At 40.0% G+C, this 20,230-nt stretch overlaps 2 protein-coding genes across 12 annotated transcripts in view; one reads left to right on the forward strand and one right to left on the reverse strand.

Annotated features, from left to right (window-relative positions):
• Htr2b (5-hydroxytryptamine receptor 2B) overlaps positions 1-20,230 on the reverse strand; it is a 748,006-nt gene that overhangs the window by 684,859 nt on the left and 42,917 nt on the right. The window lies entirely within an intron of this gene.
• Dis3l2 (DIS3 like 3'-5' exoribonuclease 2) overlaps positions 1-20,230 on the forward strand; it is a 346,237-nt gene that overhangs the window by 26,051 nt on the left and 299,956 nt on the right. For all 4 annotated transcript variants that reach the window (XM_050123104.1, XM_050123107.1, XM_050123105.1 and 1 more), the window contains exons 2-4: positions 7,404-7,551; positions 8,353-8,510; positions 15,396-15,449. In XM_050123104.1, the coding sequence (XP_049979061.1) occupies positions 7,500-7,551; positions 8,353-8,510; positions 15,396-15,449 (264 nt within the window). In that variant the 5' untranslated portion in view covers positions 7,404-7,499. The remainder of the gene's footprint in view (positions 1-7,403; positions 7,552-8,352; positions 8,511-15,395; positions 15,450-20,230) is intronic.

Here is a 20,230-nt window from a genome sequence, read left to right on the forward strand (position 1 = left end):
CTGTGGAGAGAGAATGGATCCTCTCCTAAGTAATAGGTGTAGTTTCTATACTGAAAATATAGAAATCAAGTCCAGGAGAGTTTGAGAGAAACTCTCACTATCCGGGAGATTGTGGGAGACAGCAGAGTCAGCACAACAGGTCTGTGCTGCCTTGAGTGAAGCTAAGAACTCCGGTTTGGCTTTATAATGGCTTAGGAGCCTGCGGAAAAGATCCTGTGTGCTGCCTACATTTGAGATGTTTGAATTTCTTCCTGAGACCAAAGGGTGGACCACACAGACAGTCCTGTAGCTTGTTCAGTTGGGAGTCCAGAGGGGATTAAGGAAGGTGAAGTTTGAACTAAGTCAATGGAATGAAGTTCTGTTTTGGATGAAATTATTTTTCTTCAGTTTTCTTCTTTAGGTTAGATAATCTTGGCTAGTATATCTTTAGATTTATTAGATTTCTTCTTGTAAACTTAAGTATGCTATTGGACTTTTCTAGTCCTTCATTTCAGTTATTGTATTTCCCAGCTTGGAAGCTCCATTTAATTCATTTAAAAATAGCTTATCTCTCGTTGTTGATATTTTGTCATTGACACTATTCTTAAATTATGGTTTCTTTAGGAAGATTTCCAATAGCTCCTTTGATGCCCTCTTTGGGTAAATTATAAACATAGGATCTTCCATTCTGTCTAGTTTACTTTCCCAATTCTTTGCTTGTCCTGTGACTTTGTTGATAGCATATCCTGTTCTCCACTTCCCTTTTCTTCCTCTTGAAGTTGGAAGTGGCTTTTCATCTCTCTTCCTCCCCGCCCCCCCCCCCATGGCTGAGTTAATTCTAGAGTCTCTTTCTCCTGAAGTGAAAGTGTTGAGATGTTTGCTTCTTTCCCTTCCTCCGTGCCTCCCTCCCTCCCTCTCTCCGTCCGTCCCTCCCTCCCTCCCTCCCTGATTTTGGTCAGCATATCTGTTTTTTCTCCCCTTTTTTCTTTTTTATTCTTCTCTGGTACGTAACATCCTGATTGCAGTTTCCTTTCCCTCGACTCCTCCAGTAACCCCCTCCCCCCATTCCTCCCCTCTCTCCCAGATCCACTCCTCCTTTGTTTCAAAAAAAAAAAAAAAAAAAAAAAGCAAAGCAGACCTTTCAGGGATATCAACCAAACATGGTGTAACAAGTTACAGTAAGACTAGGCACAAACCCTCATATCAAGGCTGGATGAGGCAACACAGGAGAAGGAAAAGTATTCCAAAGCTGCCTGAAGAATCAGAGACACCCCCAACTTCCACTATTAGGAGTCCCAAAAGAAGATCCAGCTATAGAACCATAGCATATTTACAGAGAACCTAGCTCAGACCCATACAGGGTCCTTGATTGTCACATCAGTTGAAGGCGTAAGTCACGAACAAGGCCACACCAGTTTGGAGTTATGATTAATAGGGTGTTATTTATTTAAAGGGGAAAACTTACAGATCACCGTCCCAGACAACAGCCATCTGCACAACCAGGAAGGGAGTCTAGTCTCCGGCGGAGCAGGAAGTGAAGAGAGCGAGCAGAGGAAATAGCCGCTTTTTTAAAGGGAGAGAGACCACGCCCCAATGGGCTGGTATCACAGCAGCTATTGGTTGGAGGGGCGGAAGGACCTCCCGCAACACCTCCCCCTTTTGTTTAAGTAAGAGAGTTCTAAACCTACTATGAAATTATATACAATAAGTACAAATATCCTATTCTAACTAGCTTAGGTCTTGTATAATAAATAACTTGGCCAAGTCGTGAGAAAAAAGTAACTACATTTATATAGTCTTCAACCCCATCAAAGATCTGAGAAGGGAAATAATGTTAACTGGGTAATTAGGAAGTTCAGTAAAACAACTTCCAAAACATGCAACAAATCACAGAGACAACTAGCTACCTGGGCAATCACCCAAAGTCATGTTTGCAGCGTTGAAGCAACCAACTTTGGCTAAGGCCTAACATAACTGACATACCATTTTCAAAGGCAAGCAACTTTTCAAAACTATCTTACCCTGTCTTGGCAGGATATGACAGTCCTGTTTTATTTATTGATGCACGCTCTGTATCTCTGTCAGTTGTTGAGGTATGGGCATTTCTTTGCCCCAAGGCCAGTTCTGCCAAAAAGAAAGGCTCCAGGTGGAGTGTCTTTGGTGCTCAACATTCTCTCGGGAATAGAGCGGTGTTGCCAGGAGCAATTGTGTCTCACTACCACAAAACTCTGAGTTAGATTAAAGGCCATATTCTACAGCTCTTCAAAGAGGTTGAAGATTATCTATCTATACTGAGTATAATCTCTCTATATATAAAGAACCTGATTAGTCTAATTATAAATGACAAACTTAGATGACTATTAATCTATATAATTCTCAATATCTATCTAACTTAAAAAAACAACCAGGAAGGGAGTCTAGTCTCTGGCGGAGCAGGAAGTGAAGAGAGCGAGCAGAGGAAATAGCCGCTTTTTTAAAGGGAGAGAGACCATGCCCCAATGGGCTGGTATCACAGCAGCTATTGGTTGGAGGGGTGGAAGGACCTCCCGCAACAATCAGTCTCTGTGATTCCCTATGAGCCATGCTTAATTGATTCTGTGGGTTATAATCTCCTGGTTTCCTTGATCACTCTGGCTCCTTCCTACAGTTCTTCCTCCCCCACTTCTGCAGGGTTCCCCTGGCTCTGCCTAACATTTGCTGTGGGGCTCTGCTGCATCTGCTCCCATCAGCCCCTGAGAACTTCTTGTTGCCCATGTCGTTCTTTTGCTTTCCCATGTTAAACTGCTGACTCGTCTGCTTGCTCTGATTGCTGTTGTAAACTTGAGTTAGTCTTGCTATTGGCCTTACCTGAATTCTTGGCTCTAGAGTCAGTGTTGTTTATTGCCATCCCCATGTATGGGATTCACTACATTCTTCTCCACACAGACTCAGTTTCCTCAGCAGTGCAACTGCAGCTTTCAGAGTGTGTCTCTTTAGTAGGAGTTCTGCTCCCCAAGAATTAGGAGTAGCTGTGGGTAGTAAGAGCCTCCATCTGAAGCACCACATACCAAACACAGGAACAGGAGATCTTCAGGAACCAGCTCTCCAGTTTGACATGTGTTTTTAGTCAGTATTTAGATCTTTATATTATTTCAATAGTTTTGTACAGTTTTATTGTACTTCCTTCTCCCACCATCTTGGTTCATTCTTTCTTCCTACCTCCCTTTTCCCTCCCCCATCTCTTTCCTTCTCATTTTAAACATACTTGATTCAAACTGAATTTTTCAGCATATACTGTGGAATAGGAAGCCATTGGCTTTCTTAAGATGATGTTAAGTAACTTAATGCTGCTTGTTGATTAACCTATGTGTTTGTCACAGATTAGTAATAGATTTTTTTTTTTTTTGCTTTTAGTGAGATCTGCTTTACTCTCTCTCCTTTCCCAACTTTATTATTGCATTAACTTACCCTTTTCTTTTTCTTTTTTCAGGTCTTACTTCTTGTCAGTTTCTCAGCCCTAGTTCAGCTTGTCATTAAACAAGTCTCTTTGGCTTTGCTCCTTTCTTCCCTTTGTTGTACAGTCTCAGGAACTCATCGTCCTTGCTGCTCCTGAAGGATGAAGCTAGACTAATAAGAGTGAGAAAGGACAATAATTCAGTCATTTTCAGGTTCTTCAAGTGTGTCACTGGTATTTTGTGGGACCTTGCTTTTTCAAGTTTTGGTCCTAGGTTTGCTCCTTCTCATGTCCCATATTTCCTACCAGTATGTGTTTGTAAAAATTTGTATTCTATCCCAGTTGGCTATATTTAATTCAGATTTTTGAGCTTCTGCTGTGCTTTGTGTGTTGTGCCAGGTTTAGAGTTCAGAGGGTCTCAAGATATCACTTGATGTGCTCATGGGCTATTTTCAGATTTACTTTCTCAAGTGTAGTGTCTTTTTCCCATCCCTTGTCATGCCTGCCGTTTGGTAGTTACCATGTTGGTCCTGCCTGTTCATTCCAGCCCTAGCCCAACTCTTTATAGACTGGCCATGTTCATGGTGGGGTCCCCTTTCTAGGTTTTGCTGGGCATTGTATTATTATTTATCATTCTGGAAATTGTCATGTTCCTTTAGTCTGTCAGGGCAATATTGAGGATCTCTCCAGGGTTCATGAGCCCTCACAATGCTACAAGAAAGGTAAAGTTGTCTGTTTAGATATCTTTTTCTTAGCTGTGTATTTAGTTTTTTTTTCCTGTTTTTTTTTTTTTTTTTCTATTGCTTTGGTACTGAAAGATGAACTTTTGGTTATAGATTTCTGGCTTATTCTTGCAGTTTTGTTGCCTTAATTCTGAATTCTCTTCCTGCTCTTTGCTGACTTTTTAAAAATGTGGTTTCTCTGAATGATCCTGCTCTACTTGCTGTTCTTCCTGTTTGCTCATGGAAACACACACATCTGTTTATGTACGGAATGAGGCTGCTCAGGCCTGCCTTCTAAGCACTGCAGGAGCCACTGGGATGCAGTGATGAACCCAACCAAACATATTCGTTCTTCTCAGGTAGAAATTACAGAAATCTGGTGTCTGTAGTGAAGAAAAGTATAGATGCTGCTGATCTGGGGATATTTGTATTGATCTCTGTATCCCACTTCCTTTAACTGGCAGTATCTCTGCTTAGTTCTGAATTCCTCATTGTGTCAGGATTGATATATATATATATATAGGAGCTGGTCTTAGTTAGTGGTCTGTTGCTGTGAAGAGATACCATGACCACAGCAACTTATATAATATAAAGCATTTAAATAGGGCTTACTTACAATTTCAGAGGTTTAGTCTGTTGTCATCATGGCAGGGAGCATGGTGTTGCAAGGGCATGTGCTGGAGCTACAGTAGGCAGAGAAATAGAGAGATACTTGGCCTGCCATGACCTTTTGAAACCTCAACCCACCTCCAGTGACACACTTTATCCAGTAAGGCCACACCTATTAATCCTTCTAATTCATCAAAGAATTCTATTCCCTGGTAACAAAGTATTCAAATATGTGAACCTATGGGGCCATTCTTATTCACATCATCACAGAGCCCTTCTCAGTCCTGTCTCTTGTTTTTTTTTTTCTTTTTTAAATTTATTTATTTATTAAAGATTTCTGCCTCCTCCCCACCGCTGCCTCCCATTTCCCTCCCCCTCCCCCCCGCCCCCCCCCCCCCATTTCCCTCCCCCTCCCCCCATCAAGTTCCCCTCCCCCGATCAAGTCCCCCTCCTCATCAGCCCAAAGAGCAATCAGGGTTCCCTGACCTGTGGGAAGTCCGAGGACCACCCACCTCCATCCAGGTCTAGTAAGGTGAGCATCCAAACTGCCTAGGCTCCCACAAAGCCAGTACGTGCAATAGGATCAAAAACCCATTGCCATTGTTCTTGAGTTCTCAGTAGTCCTCATTGTCCACTTGGTTTTTGATTAACAATTTGCACCAGCCTCTTGTCCAACCTGAAACAGCTGTTGTGCTCATACTCTCTATTCGGAACAAATTCTGATCACAAATTTTTCTTTGGAAAGTTTTCTCATTAACTGACTCTGTTAGATTTTTTTCTGTGCCTTTATTTTTATGTTTTTGTTGTTTGTTTTGTTGTTGTTATTGTTATATTTTCTACTTCTTCCTCTTTGCGTTTGTAACACTGCTCTAACTGATTTGTCAGGAGTGCTCAGTCCCTGCCCAGGGCTGTAGGGCCTGTATTTCTGCTTCATGAGAAGGTAAAGGTTACTTGGTTGTCCCTCATCTTACTCCCCTCTCTGCTGCAGTGGAACCTTGTTATCCATTCTTGAGCATGTTGGGTTGCCATCCTTATATAATAGCTAGGGAATGTCTCTCTATAGATTATGTTCCACTTTCCTAGTATTTGTTGAATTATTCCACATGGACATGTAGTACCCCAAATAGAAGTCATCATATTTTCTAATACTAGACTAGCCCTAACTCCCAGTCTCATGATTAGGAACCTACTCAGTTTCCATTCTGGTTGTGCTTCAGGTGAGTTAGACAGAACAATGGAGGACTGTGTCAGAGGCCTCTGTTGTCAGTGTCCACTAGGATTACTGCAGTACTAGCCCTTCGTGTTGTCCTGCCTCATCTGTTTCTCCATGGGGTGCAGGTGCTTGTCTCTGTTCCATTCAGTTCTGCCTTCTTTGCCAAGATGGCTTTTCCTAAAACAACTTCGGTCTATTGTTCTCTCTTGCTCATTCAAGCTTCAGAAACTCCCTAGTGCCTTTGAAAAACCCGGCTTGTTTTCTAGACCTTCCAACTTGTTTTAATTTCCTTGCTACTGCCTTCCTCCATATAGGCAGGACTCTAGCCAAATGGAATTAATGTTGCAAGAATCTGCCTGTGGTTTTCTGTTTGCATCCTGCTTTTTGTTTCCCTTTGCCAGAAGTATGCTTTCCTCACATCTTAATGTCTTAGTTCTTTCTTAAAAAATTTCCCAGAGTTCTCCACACAGTTATCTATATTTTGGAAATCATGGTGCTAATATACTTCTCTATGTATATTGCTATGCCCACGTAACTTTTTAACCCTGATGACCTTTTATTTTTCCTTTTGCTAACTATTGTGTATTGCACATATTTGTGTAATCAGTGAGAGAATGAGTGCATTTCTGCACAACCCCCCGACAGCCTAGACTCTAATTGTTCTTTTCTTATTCCCTTTTTGTTTCTATAAGGACATCTCTTTTGTTTCTTCCTTGTATTTGGGTTAACTTTATTTTTCAATCACTTCACGGAGTCCTAAGTGGCCGTTACCTTTATCTTTGTTGCTTTCTCTTCTCTGAGTTAATAACAGTTTTAGTTTAAAGAAAACTTTGGTCATTTGATAAGGGTTATATGAGGGAAATTTGAGGAATAGAATGATTTCTTGGTCTATTTTGTGGAGAAGTGGTTGCCTAGCAGGACTTGGTTAGTTTGCAAATATGGACTTAACTCCAGGACTGGTGGCCAGCTGGTAGAGATGAAAAAGTAGACGTTGTGGTGGTGTGTTCATTATCCAGGTGGTGACCAAGGTTCAGCAGCAGAGTCACATATTCTTAGGCTTTCAACCAATGCCTATTCTATTGCAGCTCTTAGATTCCAGATCTTTTTTAAAATCATCGTTAAAAACCCCATTTCCTCTTGTGTGTGTGTGTGTGTGTGTGTGTGTGTGCATTTCACAAGCTAAATAGAGTTGCCTACTTTCTTATTTTCTACTTCATTGCCCCCTTAATGGAAACTTGTTAGATGAAGTGTTCCAAAGGGGCAGTGTAGTGCACCTGTAAGGGTGAAGACCTCAGATAGAAATGCAGCACAGATGGTGTGTGACACTGGGCCCAGGAGAATCCCACATTGTCTTTGCTACCCAAGTGCCCCTCAGTACTACATTTCCAAGGGGCCAAAGGAAACCACAGCTCAATGCTCTCCAGTCACCAGTTTCTTTTTATTTTAGCTCGTGACAACTGAGCTGTTCAAGGAGGGAAGAACTCTGAGCTGAATAGTAGTAGGTTCCTGGATCTGGAAAGAAGAGGCCACCTTGGAACCAGTAATGAACCATCCTGACTACAAGCTGAACCTTCGGCCCCCCGGGACCCCCAGAGGTATCAAAAAGAGAATGGAGCTTGCCTTGGCAACTGGAGACTTGAAATATAAATGGACTGGGTGTGGAGGTGGAGGGAATTCTTTCTACTGAGGGAAACTAATTCTTTTAATGAACTGTTAAATATTCTCTGGTGTTATTTATTCTAGAATTAGGTGTGCTCTTATTGTTTCAGTTGATTGTTGTACAGTCATTTTATTCCCTCCAGAAATGGGACAGTCTTTTAACACTTCCTATTTTTAAAGGTTTTGTATCTACAAATAGCAAAGCATACCAGACCTGTTGTTTAGATTTTGCTTCCTGCACAGAGCAGTGCTCACTTAGAACTAAGATCTTATTTATTTAATAAGGTCTGTTTTGTTTTGTTTTGTTTTTATTTTTTTTTTTTTTTTTTTTTTTTTTTTTTTTTTTTTTTTTTTTTTTTTTTTTTTTTTTTTTTTTTGGCGTTTCAAGACAGGGTTTTCTGTAGCTTTGGAGCCTGTCCTGGAACCAGCTCTTGTAGATCAGGCTGGCCTTGAACCCACAGAGATCTGCCTCCGCCCCTCGAGTGCTGGGATTAAAGTCATGTGCCACCACCTGGCTAAGGTCTGTTTTATTTATGCTGTTTTACCCATTCTTCTCTTTTGTGACTGTGTGAAATCATCACTGGAAAGTTCATTCTCTGGTGGCCTTCATAGATAACAGGAGCAACAACAAAAGTACTGAAGACACAGTATCTTAAAAGAAAATAGAAGAATAGAGTTAAAAGAAAAATAGAGGTGTTTAACTGAGGAAATGGTTGATTGTTGCTTCATGTTTCTAGGTGTGTCCTCTGTGGTTGGCCCGCATGGTGCTGGTGCTTCGCCAGGTGACAAAAAGTCAAAGAACAAGTCCATGCGAGGGAAGAAAAAGAGCATATTTGAACCCTACATGTCCAAGGAGGATGTTTCAGAAGGCTTGAAGAGGGGAACACTTATCCAGGTGCTTAAAACCTACAGGCTATTTATCCCCTGAATATATAGAATGAAAGCAGTCTTGTTTATTAACCCTTTCCCTGTCCTAAGTTGTGTGCTTTGACATAGTGCAGGTTTTTGCTTCTTAGACCTATATAGCATGTGTTGAGGTGGAAAGTACCATTAGACTCTTGTAGGCAAACTTCGAGATGTGAGAAGAGAGAACCTTTGTAGCTCGTGTCAGTGTTGCTTAGGAATTTCATATTGAGAGAGATCTATGTGAGCCAGGTTGGGGATTGATGCAGTTGAGCAAATAAATATAAGAAAATGAGCTTTCCAAATGAAATAACCAATGTAAATTGCTCAGACAGGAATGGGAAGTGGGGTTGGACTATACCAAACATTGGATTGTTCAGTGTGCCTGAAGCAAAAGAATACTGAATGACTGAGAAAAGTGGGTAAAGTTGTAGAGGAGACAGGAAACAGTATGTACTGAATGCTTTGTAGTTTGCATAATCTGTTCATAGGCTGTTCACTGGTATGGCTGAACAGATGTTCATTGAGCATCCATCTTTGAGCCAGTAATACTTCTTGTTAGGAGAGTACTACAGAGGAACTTGTGAAACAGTGTGGGATAAGACAGCTTAGGATTCCTTGGGTATGATATCCAAGGCAGCTAGTAGGTAACAAGGCTGGAGAAGGAAACAGGGCCATGCCTTCTTTGAATTAAGCATGTTTTATAATTCTTGAATAGATATACTATCACGTGGTACCTGACTCATTTAAAATTATTGAATGAAGGCTGGGAGATGGCTGTCAGTAAAGTGCTTACCACACAAGCATGAGGATCTGAGTTTGATCCCTAGCATTCACATAAAAGCTGGAAGCAGGGGTGGGCACTTATAATCTGAGGACAGAGGAGGCAGAGACAGAATAATTTCTGAGACTATATATATACACACACTAACTGAATAAAGATCAAGATACTACCGTTTGAAGAAGAGTAAAGAGAACTTCAGTTGTTAGAACTTGAGAGAAAAATAGCTTAGGATTTTGATTATAGATGTACACCTTTATGAAATAGGGTTATAACAGTCTTCTGTAATAGTATTAGTTTTTGCTTCCTTTTAATTTTTTGCATTTGAAGTGACTTTTTGCTGGCATTAACACAAAATAAAAGATCTGATCAATATAATAGCTCATATTCCCAGGAGTTTGTAAGTGATCCCTCCTGGCCTATGACATCATAAGCCTCCACAGCCAGAGGCCCTCTCCGCCTTCACCCTCCACATATGAGAACAGTTGTTCTTTGCAGATGGGGTAAGGAATGGGTTCCAGATATGAGGTCATCATGAGAAATATACAACATTGTAAATAAGATTTTCATAGGCAGAGAAACAGAGTACATCTGCTTTTGTATATAAACTTTCTGTGTGTAGTTGTCTGAGTACGGTAAAAAGCTAGACAAGAAGTGATATTTTAATGCCATTGGAGAAAATTAAGCATTTCAGATATATTTAGAAACATCTGTCAACTTTTGTATGTCAGGGCCTCCTTTTCCCCATCAAGAGAAAAGTCTTTTATTGATAGTTAGGGATCTTAAAAATTAGTAGAATAAAGCATGGTGGCAGTGGCACATGCTTTTAATCCCAGCACTTAGGAGGCAGAGACGGGCAGATCTTTGTGAGTTTGAGGCCAGCCTGGTCTACGGAGCAAGCTCCAAGACAGGCTCCAAAACTACAGAGACCCTGCTTTGAAAAAAAAAATTATAGAATAATATAGTGTTAGTTAATGCCATGACAAACAATTGAGATTTTCTTGTTTTGTAGGAAATGTCACCACAGTGGTCAAAGAAAATTATTTTTGTATTTGGAAACGAATAACAATAAAACATGATTCTGTAATGTAGTTTTCTTAATAAACAGGTTCTCACATCAGTGTATCATTACTCTGTGCATAGGTTCAGTATTGGTTGGTTGTTATGGGAGACGCTGTGAGAGATGAGAGCATGATTGACATGTCTGGAAGGAGGAGCAGTTTAAGGGTGTACCCAAAGTGACCATGGGCAGGGAGATGGTAGAATTGGGTCTTTCAGAATCTAGGTGATGCATTGACTAGTGGAAGTCCAGAATGAGCTCCCAGAGCTACTGGAGGCTTGATGTCAGGATTCTTTCTAGAATAGAATATTGGTGAGATGTTGTGGTGGACCACTGAAAAGCCCTATTCAAGAAAGACAGAGGACATAATGTTCTCATTTCTAGGAATTTCACTCTTTGTTAAGATTGAGGTTAGGAGGCTAGAGAGTTGGCTTATAGGTTTAGGAGCACTGGCTTCTCTTCCAAAGGACCCAGGTTCAATTCCAGCACTAATATAGTGACTCACAACAGTCTAATTCCAGACTCAGAGGATCTGCCCTCTTTTGGCTTCTGAAGACATGACATGCACATGGTGCACAGAAATACAGTCAAAATTTTCACACATATAAAGGGAAAAAAGATTGAGGCTGCTTGGGTGTGTATTAAAGAAGAGAACAGTAGCGGTGACATTGTGAGGGAAGGCACACCTAAGAAGAGAGGTGGCATTCAGAGCTATAATGCCAGGGACAAAGGGAGAATTTCAACTCTGCAGACATTAGGTAATTAATGAAATTGAGAACCATTTCTTGATTGCCTAGGGATTGTCAAGCATTTGGGAATGAGCACTAGAAAAGTCACTAGGGAGGTAGGCAAAAATAACTGTAGTAATGACAGAAATGATGGGGCTGGATCATTGCTCAGAGAGAAAGATGAGAGAGAATAGATAGAAGCCATTGCACATAGTGCGGCTAGGGAAGGCTTCTTAACCCATAGGTGAGACCTGAAGGGCAAGAATGAGCCAGCCATTTTCAGCCTTCAGAAAATATTATAGGTAGAGAGATGAGTGAGTGGAAGAACGGCAAGTAAAAGATTTCATGTTTTTGGTGATCAAGAAAGAAGCAGCCTTTTGAGACATATGGGAGCAAAGGGAGAGTTAGGCAGCAGCCAAATCATTTAGGGTTTTAGACTGTGTTAGGAACTTGGATTTCATCCAAAGAACAATGGGAAGTCACTACAGGGTATTGAGTAGGAAGAACACAGTCTGTTTCATGTCTTAAAAATGTCTCTGTTGTGAGATGAATAGACTTGAATAGAAGCTGGGAGTTCACTTAGAAAGCCATTGAAATCCACTAGATAAGAAAATATGGAGACATGAAAAGAGAGAACAGGGTGGTGGCGGCGAGGAGAGAAGTGGGTGACTGGAGCTGGAGCTGACACAGCATACTGATGATTAGATGTGCGCAGGAAGGCAGAGCAGGAAATCCAGGAGGATTCTGAAGCACCTGAGTGCCTGATCTTGCTGCTAGTCAGCTAAGGACGTCAGAATTGGAAATGTGCTGCTTTTGGGGATGTGCAAATGTGTGATGAGGCCCTGGTGATGACTGTAGCCAAGAGGCGGTTACCTCCTCAGTGCCTCAGTCACCTCATCTGTAATAAATGAAAAGTAGTATCTGTGTCATAGCTGTGGGACTTAAATTAGTTCATAACTAATTTAACTTAATTGAATTTAAATTAGCTAACTTAAATTAGTTCATTAGCTCTTAAAAGTACATGACCAATATTCTACCCATGTAAGTAGTATTTGAGATTGTAATTACTGTCATAGGAACATCTGTAATTTAACTGAGGTGTTTGCTGTCCTGTGTTTGAGTATCATCTGTAGTTGTATGTCTTAGGATTATTTTTCAAGAAAATCTGTGAACATATTTTTTATGTGTGAAATTCTTTAGTTTTAAGTGTTTCAGGCACACTGTAAGCCAGCTAAAATGTATCTGTGACTGCCAAGTCACAGATTAGACCATTGTGTGTTATTTTTCTGTAGTGCTATTTTGGTCCTTGGGTATAGGTAAGGAGAAGACAAATAGTTGGAGTCACTTGAGAGGTAGGCCTTATTGATTGTGTATAAGAGGAAATGGGGACCCAAGGTTTGTGAAACTAAGGGATAATGGCAAGGAATAATAGCAGGTAAAGACTACTAGTTGGTAGGGCGGTGGTGGCACATGTCTTTTATCCCAGCACTTGGGAGGCAGAGGCAGGCAAATCTCTGTGAGTTCTAGTTCTAGTTCCAGGACAGCCAGAGCCAGAGCTATTATACAGAGAAACCCTGTCTTGATAAACCAAAAAAAAAAAAAAAAAAAAAAAAGCTACTAGGCTACTAGTTAGTTGGCCAAGGAGGGGAATAACCATAGTAGGCTAGTGGAGGTCTTGGCGATACTGACCTATTATTTGGAATTCTTATGGTTAGTGAGATGGAAATATAGAAGACTGCAGTTAGAAAGGATGATACTAGATGATACTAGCTTCTTGTGTTTGAAGTAATTTGATAGTAGGGTATAGTCGGTGGAAATGGTAGCTGGATGGATGGAGACAAAGGTACCTTGAGTGATTTGGTTATTGATGTGGATGTGAAGCTCCTAAATGTTTATAGGGATTGGGATAGAAGGGAAGATAGTGACATTTGAGTCAAAAGATTAATGAATTAGTGCTACAATCAGGAAGTGAGAAGGAGAAGGTAGCTGTACCAAGTCTATGGCATGAACTTTAAAAGGGTTTTTGAGAAGGAATATAGGAACAAACTAATTTTAAATCCAAATTATGTGAAAACAGTCCTCACCATCTTTGAGATGTTCTCTTTGTCAGCACCCAAAGGAACCAATGACATCAGGGCAGAGCCAGGATCTGAACAGGTGAGAAGTTGCAGTAAGATTCAGAACAGGATGGGAAGTACATGATCCTCCTTATAGGTCAAGATCCAGGCTTGGAAAAGTTTAAAAAGAGGAAAGATAGGGAATTATGGAAAGACAGAATTGCTGGCTTCAGCCTCCTGGGTGAGATGTCCTCTGCTGGATGACTCTTTGACCTGGTGGACTATTTCTTGACAGACTTTACTCTTACCTTCTTCTTTCAGGCTGTAGGGAACAACTCTGGTCTGCTGAGGACCTGGTTGGAGTTGCCTGTTTCTACGTGTGATCTGTTCTCTCTGGGATCTGTTCTTGACATCCGGTTCTTAAGCCAAATTTCTAAATGTCGATCTAATACAAGGCTTCTACCCTCCCCTCTATGCTTTCATGTTTTGGGAGGTTTGGGATAGAGAATCAATCAAGAGCTTTCTGGTGCTTTTAATATGTTTTCTTTTAAGTAGAGCCTAAATGCAGACCCGAACAATGTGTGTCTCTCCCATGAGCCCAGCCTTGGCTTCTCTTAGTGTTCTACAATTAAAGGCATACTCAAACCAAGAGGCTAACCCTTCACTGAACTGAAAGGGAGATGATAAATGAATAGGAGTTAAAAAAAAATGGTTAGAAAAGGGTGTCTAAAATCAGAAAAGGAAATGCTTAAAAATCCTATTTTAGTTCATTGCAGCCTTCCCCTAAGATTGTCTATTTCTCCCTTTTGTAGTCTCATCATCGTACATAGCGCCTGCTAAGCTGTTGCCAGGAAATATTTGTTGAGTGTATGAGTACTTAGAAAAAACTGTAGGAATTTTTCCTTTTCCTTCATGAGGAAACAATTCTTTAGAAGTGAATTTGCTTCAGCACTTTAAACAAGAAAGACTGGGATAGCTTGTCAGCCATAACTCCTGGTCCCTTGTTCTGTAACTCTAAGCAGAGTTCTGGCAGGATGTGGAAGAGTGAGTGTTGGACCTCTTGCCTACTCTTGCTAACACTACACCTCTACTGCCCTTTCCTCTGTTTCACCTTCATCGTTTGCTCTTGCATTAGGACTCTAGAGCATCTCCTGAGCTGAAAGTATGCTGCAGCTGTAACTTCACAGCACTCCCCACATTCTCTTTCTCAGGGGTCAAGTGTAGTTCTTATTCAGCACTCGATGTGGTCTGTTTCAAGGTTTGACTATAATCACTGTTTGACAAATCTTTAAGGACTGAGTTTTCATTTGTGATAGTCTGATTTGTATGTTAGAATGTGTACCATGGCCTGGAAATTTGTAATTTAAACATCAGTGAAAGAAATAAATTATTTTCCATTTAATTTTATACCTTCACCTATCTTGTGAACTATGTGCCTTTGAGTCATTCACTTTAGTGGGAAATGCTATTTAAACATTTTCTTAAGTTGTCCTTTGAGTCGTGTTGTTAGGAAAACAGCTTCTTCCCTCCACATGTCCCAGTGGCCTGTGAGTGCAGCTGGAATCTGGCGAGGTTATGGCTTCCTGAAAAGACCCACAGCACTGAGCTGCTGTTGAGGACTGTCCCCAGCTGCACCCCAGTACATAAATAAAAGTGGACCTTGACTTGGTGCTGGAATCATAGGAAGTTGAAGGCAGACTGGGTGGCCTAGCTGTGGGAGCTAGTTAGCATTCCCATTCGCATTAAGAGCTGGTTCTGAACTATTTTGAATTATTAACTTGTTCGGTTCTGTATCATAGTAAAACATGCACATCCATTTCCTTGAGGCCAAGTATCTAGTTAGAAACCAAGTTGGAAAATAGCTCCAGAAACATCCATTGTGCAGATGTCATGGAACTGAGAGAGCAAAAGGACGGCTAATATGAGACATGATCTCCACAAAGCCTTAGTAAAGTCAATGTTAATGTGAAGACCAGTACTTGTCATTTCCTGGTCTGTGCCAAGTGCTGCTGTTTCTTACCTTTGCCCATCACAGCAGGGTGTCAGTTTGAGCTTTCAGTGTTTGAACCTGGTGTCTCACACACCAACCTCAATCAGTTTTCATGCATTTAACCCATAGTTCTCATGTAACTAACTTGTTTTCTGAATCAGACTGTTTAAGAACTTTCTATCAGAGAACAGCATATATAGGAAAAATCATCAATATCCAGCAAATTAGATTTTTCACAGATTTTTTTGTTTCATTTTAAAGGGTGTATTGAGAATCAATCCAAAGAAGTTTCATGAAGCCTTCATTCCTTCTCCGGTAAGTTTATTAACTTTATAATAAACTTAATGTCATATTGAATATTTTAGATGTTCTCTGAACTTGAAATCATACACTTTAACTAAAAAGCAGAATAGTAAAACAAAATTGAGAATAGGCAAAGATTTGCTTCAAATTTAAATAAATAAAATTTGTCTTTGGTTCACTACCCCTTCTGCCAGTCTTAAAATTGAATGCCAAATGAGAGGGATGGTATTTGTTCTGAGGCTGCAGAAAGCAACTGGACCCAGGCAGGCTACCCGCCAGTTCATGTAATTGGATGCTCTTGGTTTATAGCTTAAAAGCATTTATAGTTTTTTTTTCCACTGATTTAAGGTAATCTTTCCTAAACAAATATGCTATCTACTTTTGTTCTATTGCACGAGCTAATCTGAACATTTGTCCAAAAATAATGTGTAATTTTTTTTGTCAGTTTTTCACTTCACTTTCACGCAGGTGATAGACCTTCAGACAAGGCTCTTTACTTTTTGGGTTTTAGGCTGTTTCTTATATTCATGACTCATCCTCAAAGCTTCTCTCCAGTTAAAGTGTCTTCACACTGATAGTGGTTAGCAGCAGGTCTATGCAGAAGGAGCCTTGATTGTGCAAAGCTGGAAGAGCAATATTCTTGAGTTCCTGGCCTGACTTTTCCTGGATAACGATATATATATTTACAGTGGAAGAGACCATAGGGATGAACTTATAGAAGAGAAATACAACACAAATATTTCAGTTAACTTATTTTGTTTACTAAATGGAAAGTTTAATTATTATCATGTTCTTCATAGGTGATTCTGTTATTAGTGCTGTTGTTATTATTACAGTGACCTTATCTGTTCTTAAGTTCTACTCTGTTTCTCTTCTCTTTCTCACCAGATATCAAGGAAACATATTTACTTCCAAGTTGAAGGTTTGCTGTTACACTAGGAGAAGGTTCTCTGACATTTTACATTCTTTTCTCTGAATCATAGTCTCTTCCTTGGACAAAACCTATCTACATTCGGACTTGTACCTGAATAGTGAGAACTTTGTGGTGTATTTCATGCAGCAGAGTGTGTAGAGTGTGGTTTACATGGGTACTAGATTCTAGAGTTTGCTCATACAGTGACCATGTACAAGAAGAAGGTGCCATGTTAAGAGTCAAGGCTAGCCACCTCTCAATAGGTTCTGTAAAACCAACGTTTCTCACATTAGAAAGGATGATTGTTGTTGTAGCATTCCACACAGGTGGAGGAGTTTGATTAATTCAGGGTTTCTTATGTATGAAAAAATAGTGATTTTTAAACATGGAAAGCTCACTTAGTGGAGTAAGGAATTCATTCCATAAGGTATCTATGAACTGAGCAGAGTTCAAACCTCTCATCTGCTCTGTGTGTTGTATGTTCACCTCATTGGCTGGAATGATAAGGAGGACTGTAGCATTTTGAAAATTTTATTACTAGCTTTTTTTTCCCTCTAAGTACCCAGTCTTGAGTTCCTCTGTGTTAGATCCCTGTTAGGGCGCCACTTAACAAATGTGAAGACTAGGACTAAGGGACAGAGAGACACATGTTTCAGATATTAAAAAGTCATGAATTAGGAGCAGGAGCAATAGCTTAGGAGTTAAGAGCCTGTGTGTTCCTCTTACAGAGGACCCAAGTTCAGTTCCTATTGACCATATCACAACCACCTGTAATTTCAACTCCAGGGAATCTTATGCTTTGTGAACACTATAATTAGGTGCACATAGCACCATGTTCTATACTTAATTTAAAAATAATAAATATAAGTATTTCTATATGAATCTGTAAATTAAACTAACAATCCATTAAGCAAAAATATATTTCATGGGCCAAAGAGATTTCTCAGTGGTTAAGAGCACTTGCTGCTCTTCCAGAGGACAAAAGTTTGTATCCCAGCACCCATGCCAGGTACCCTATAAGCCCTGTATCTTCAGCTTCAGGGAACTGGACTCCTTTTTCTGACCTTGGTGGATACCTGCATGCATGGGCATGAATACCTTAACATATACATGAATAAAATCATCTTAGAAATAAATTTTATAACAAATATGACTCTATATACCCATGTTTATTTGTGTGTGTAGCTCATATCTGTTTGAGCTTCGAGCTGACTGAAATAGTGATCTCCTGTGTTCTGTCCTTTTCTTTCTTAAGCCTGATTCCTTGTCTCCTCTTGGTTCCTTTACATCCCACCAGGACTCTTGCATGTGTATCTATGGCTGTCTTATCCCATAGGTACTATGTCCATGTTTCTTAGCAATACTACCTTTGGACTTGCATAAAGTACAGGGGAGTCACCTAGGTGCTTGGGCCAATTTCAGGGGACACATTCTTTTGGCTTCTAGAATCCCTTGTCAGATGATGAGGGCTGAGAAACATGGTGAGGTTCCTACAAATTAAATTCATGTGCTTCGTTTTGCAAATGTTGTGCCTGCATGCTAGTTTGGTTTGTTAAAGAAAAGCTAGGAAGCAAAAGCAAAATGTGCTGATGTTTCAGAGGTTCTCAGTTGTTTTCTTGTTTGAAAGTGTTTTCTTGTCATGTTCTATTTAGAAAGTTTCAAATAGATGCGGTATTAGAATTGTTTTTCTCCCTATGCATCATTTGTTCTTTTGTCTAGAATCTAATGAAGTAGTCACATTCTTTCAGAAAGACTAAAGCTACCAAATGTACCTCTTAGGTAAAATTGCCTTTTGGCTGCAAAAACTGCTCATTGAAGCCCAGTTGTAGGTGAATAGAAATAGTTTGGACATTGGAGTAGTAGTGCATTCTTGTTTCGGGCCTCTTTTGGTCAGCTTTGGTTTCCAGAGTCGTCATAAAAAGGAATTGACAAGGACAGTAGTAGAATTCAGTAGTGTGGATTTCTGGCTAAGTGTAGTTCACGCCCATGTCAAGAACAAACTTCTATGAATTGCAAAATCTCACAAGTAGACTAGAATGTGGGATGTTGAGGCTTGAATGAAAGACAGAAAAGGGCATGAAAAGAATCTCTGATCTGACCATAGGAAATAGAAAGATTTCCTTATTTGTAATATGAAGCATTGATTAAATATCATCTGTTTGTCACAACTTCAAAATTCTAGGGCTTTTGGTGAGAGAAAAAGGAGATTTGACTAGATTTATTCTTTTTTTTTAATTTAATTTTTAAAAATTTTTCAAGACAGGGTTTCTCTGTAGCTTTGGAGCCTGTCCTGGCACTAGTTCTTGTAGACAAGGCTAGCCTCGAACTCACAGAGATCCGCCTGCCTCTGCGCCCTCCCCCCAGTGCTGGGATTAAAGGCGTGCGCCGACACCACCATCCAGTTAGGTTTATTCTTACTCTAAAATGTTTACTTAGTGTTATTTGCCATGTGAGAACATCTATCTAAGCCAGTGGGCTAAGATTTTATCATCAGATATAAAAGAATATTTTGTGTTGTTGGAACTTGACTTGGAGTCATTATCATTTCTATTGGTAGTATGTAGATTTTTTTTATGGCAGATCCCAAATGTACGGAATGAGTCACGTATGTCTTACCAGTGACTTAGAATTCTTGACAAAAGCAAAATACAAAGTGAAAAATAAAACCAAACAACTTTTAAGAAAACTAAGATAAATGATAGTATTACAATATCTTTTTATCCTATTTGAGTTGAGATAAAGAAGAGAAATGGTGCAGCTTCTTGCTGCTGTTGTTTCTGTCCTGGATTATACTGGTCTAAGAAGCTTTGTAATTTGCATGTGTCTTGTCGTGGGAGGCACCCTTTATCCAGCTGTGGAATTTATTTCTGGTCCAAAAGGATCTATTCCACCAAGAGAGGATACTCTGACCATTATGACATTCTTAGCGTGTCCGTCCTCATTGTCTTTCTTGAGTCAGATTTTCCTCATTGCTTGTATTTTTTATGGATAGCCATCATTCACTTGCTGCCTCCTCCTCCATCTCTCTTTTCCTTCCCCTAATAGATATTCTTTCTGATCTTCTTTCTACTGGAAAAGGCAAGTTTTCTAAGCACCCAAGTCAAGAGCTGAGTTGTGTGGCTTTAAACCCTAGTTAAGAGGGATAGTGTTGAGTAGTTCCTAAGTTTAGTATCTTTAAAATGATAGACTTGGCGATAGATAGTCTTTTGAGTGAATCAGAGACGGAATAGTGATAGAATGGCTAGTGGTTGTCTCAGCTTCTACTCATTCCCCCTTTCTTGTTTCTTTGAGATAGAAATATCACAGTATAGCCAATCTTTAATTTCCGAGCACCAAAGGATGATTACAGCTGTTTGTTGAGGGGGCATTGCTTTGCTGATGTTTTGAAATGTGAGAATGGGTTAAGATGACCTTGAACAGCTCTCTTCATTGGAGGGAGGTTCATAAGATCATGGTGCTTTAAATATATTACAGAAGGCAACAATTAATGGTGATGTGTCACACTTGAGTTATTCACATTCTGTTTACCAGTATCTGTGTTTCTCTGAGAATCTCATCACAAGGTCAAACTGCTGCAATTCTTTGTGGCTAACATGGTAGCTGTTCCTTAGGGATTAGGGTAGGGTGGGGTCAGGTTTGGCAGAATGTAGGCCACAGCTGCCAGCCATCACTGGATTGGAAATTGAACAGAAAATCTGTTTTAAAATATCTCAAATTTGTTTGTAAGTAGAAACTATAAAACATGCTGAATGACTAAAATCCACTCCCCTCCTCCCACTTGAGGTGGGGTTGGTGATTTTGGAATGATAGTTTTTTTTTTTTAAATATAATTTTTTTATTGAAAAAAAAAAGATTTCCGCCTCCTCCCCGCCTCCCCTTT

The sequence above is a fragment of the Alexandromys fortis genome, unplaced genomic scaffold (genome assembly GCF_014885135.2).
Source record: "Alexandromys fortis isolate MF-2015 unplaced genomic scaffold, M_Fortis_MF-2015_v1.1 scaffold_213, whole genome shotgun sequence".
In the NCBI taxonomy this organism is placed as follows: domain Eukaryota; kingdom Metazoa; phylum Chordata; class Mammalia; order Rodentia; family Cricetidae; genus Alexandromys; species Alexandromys fortis.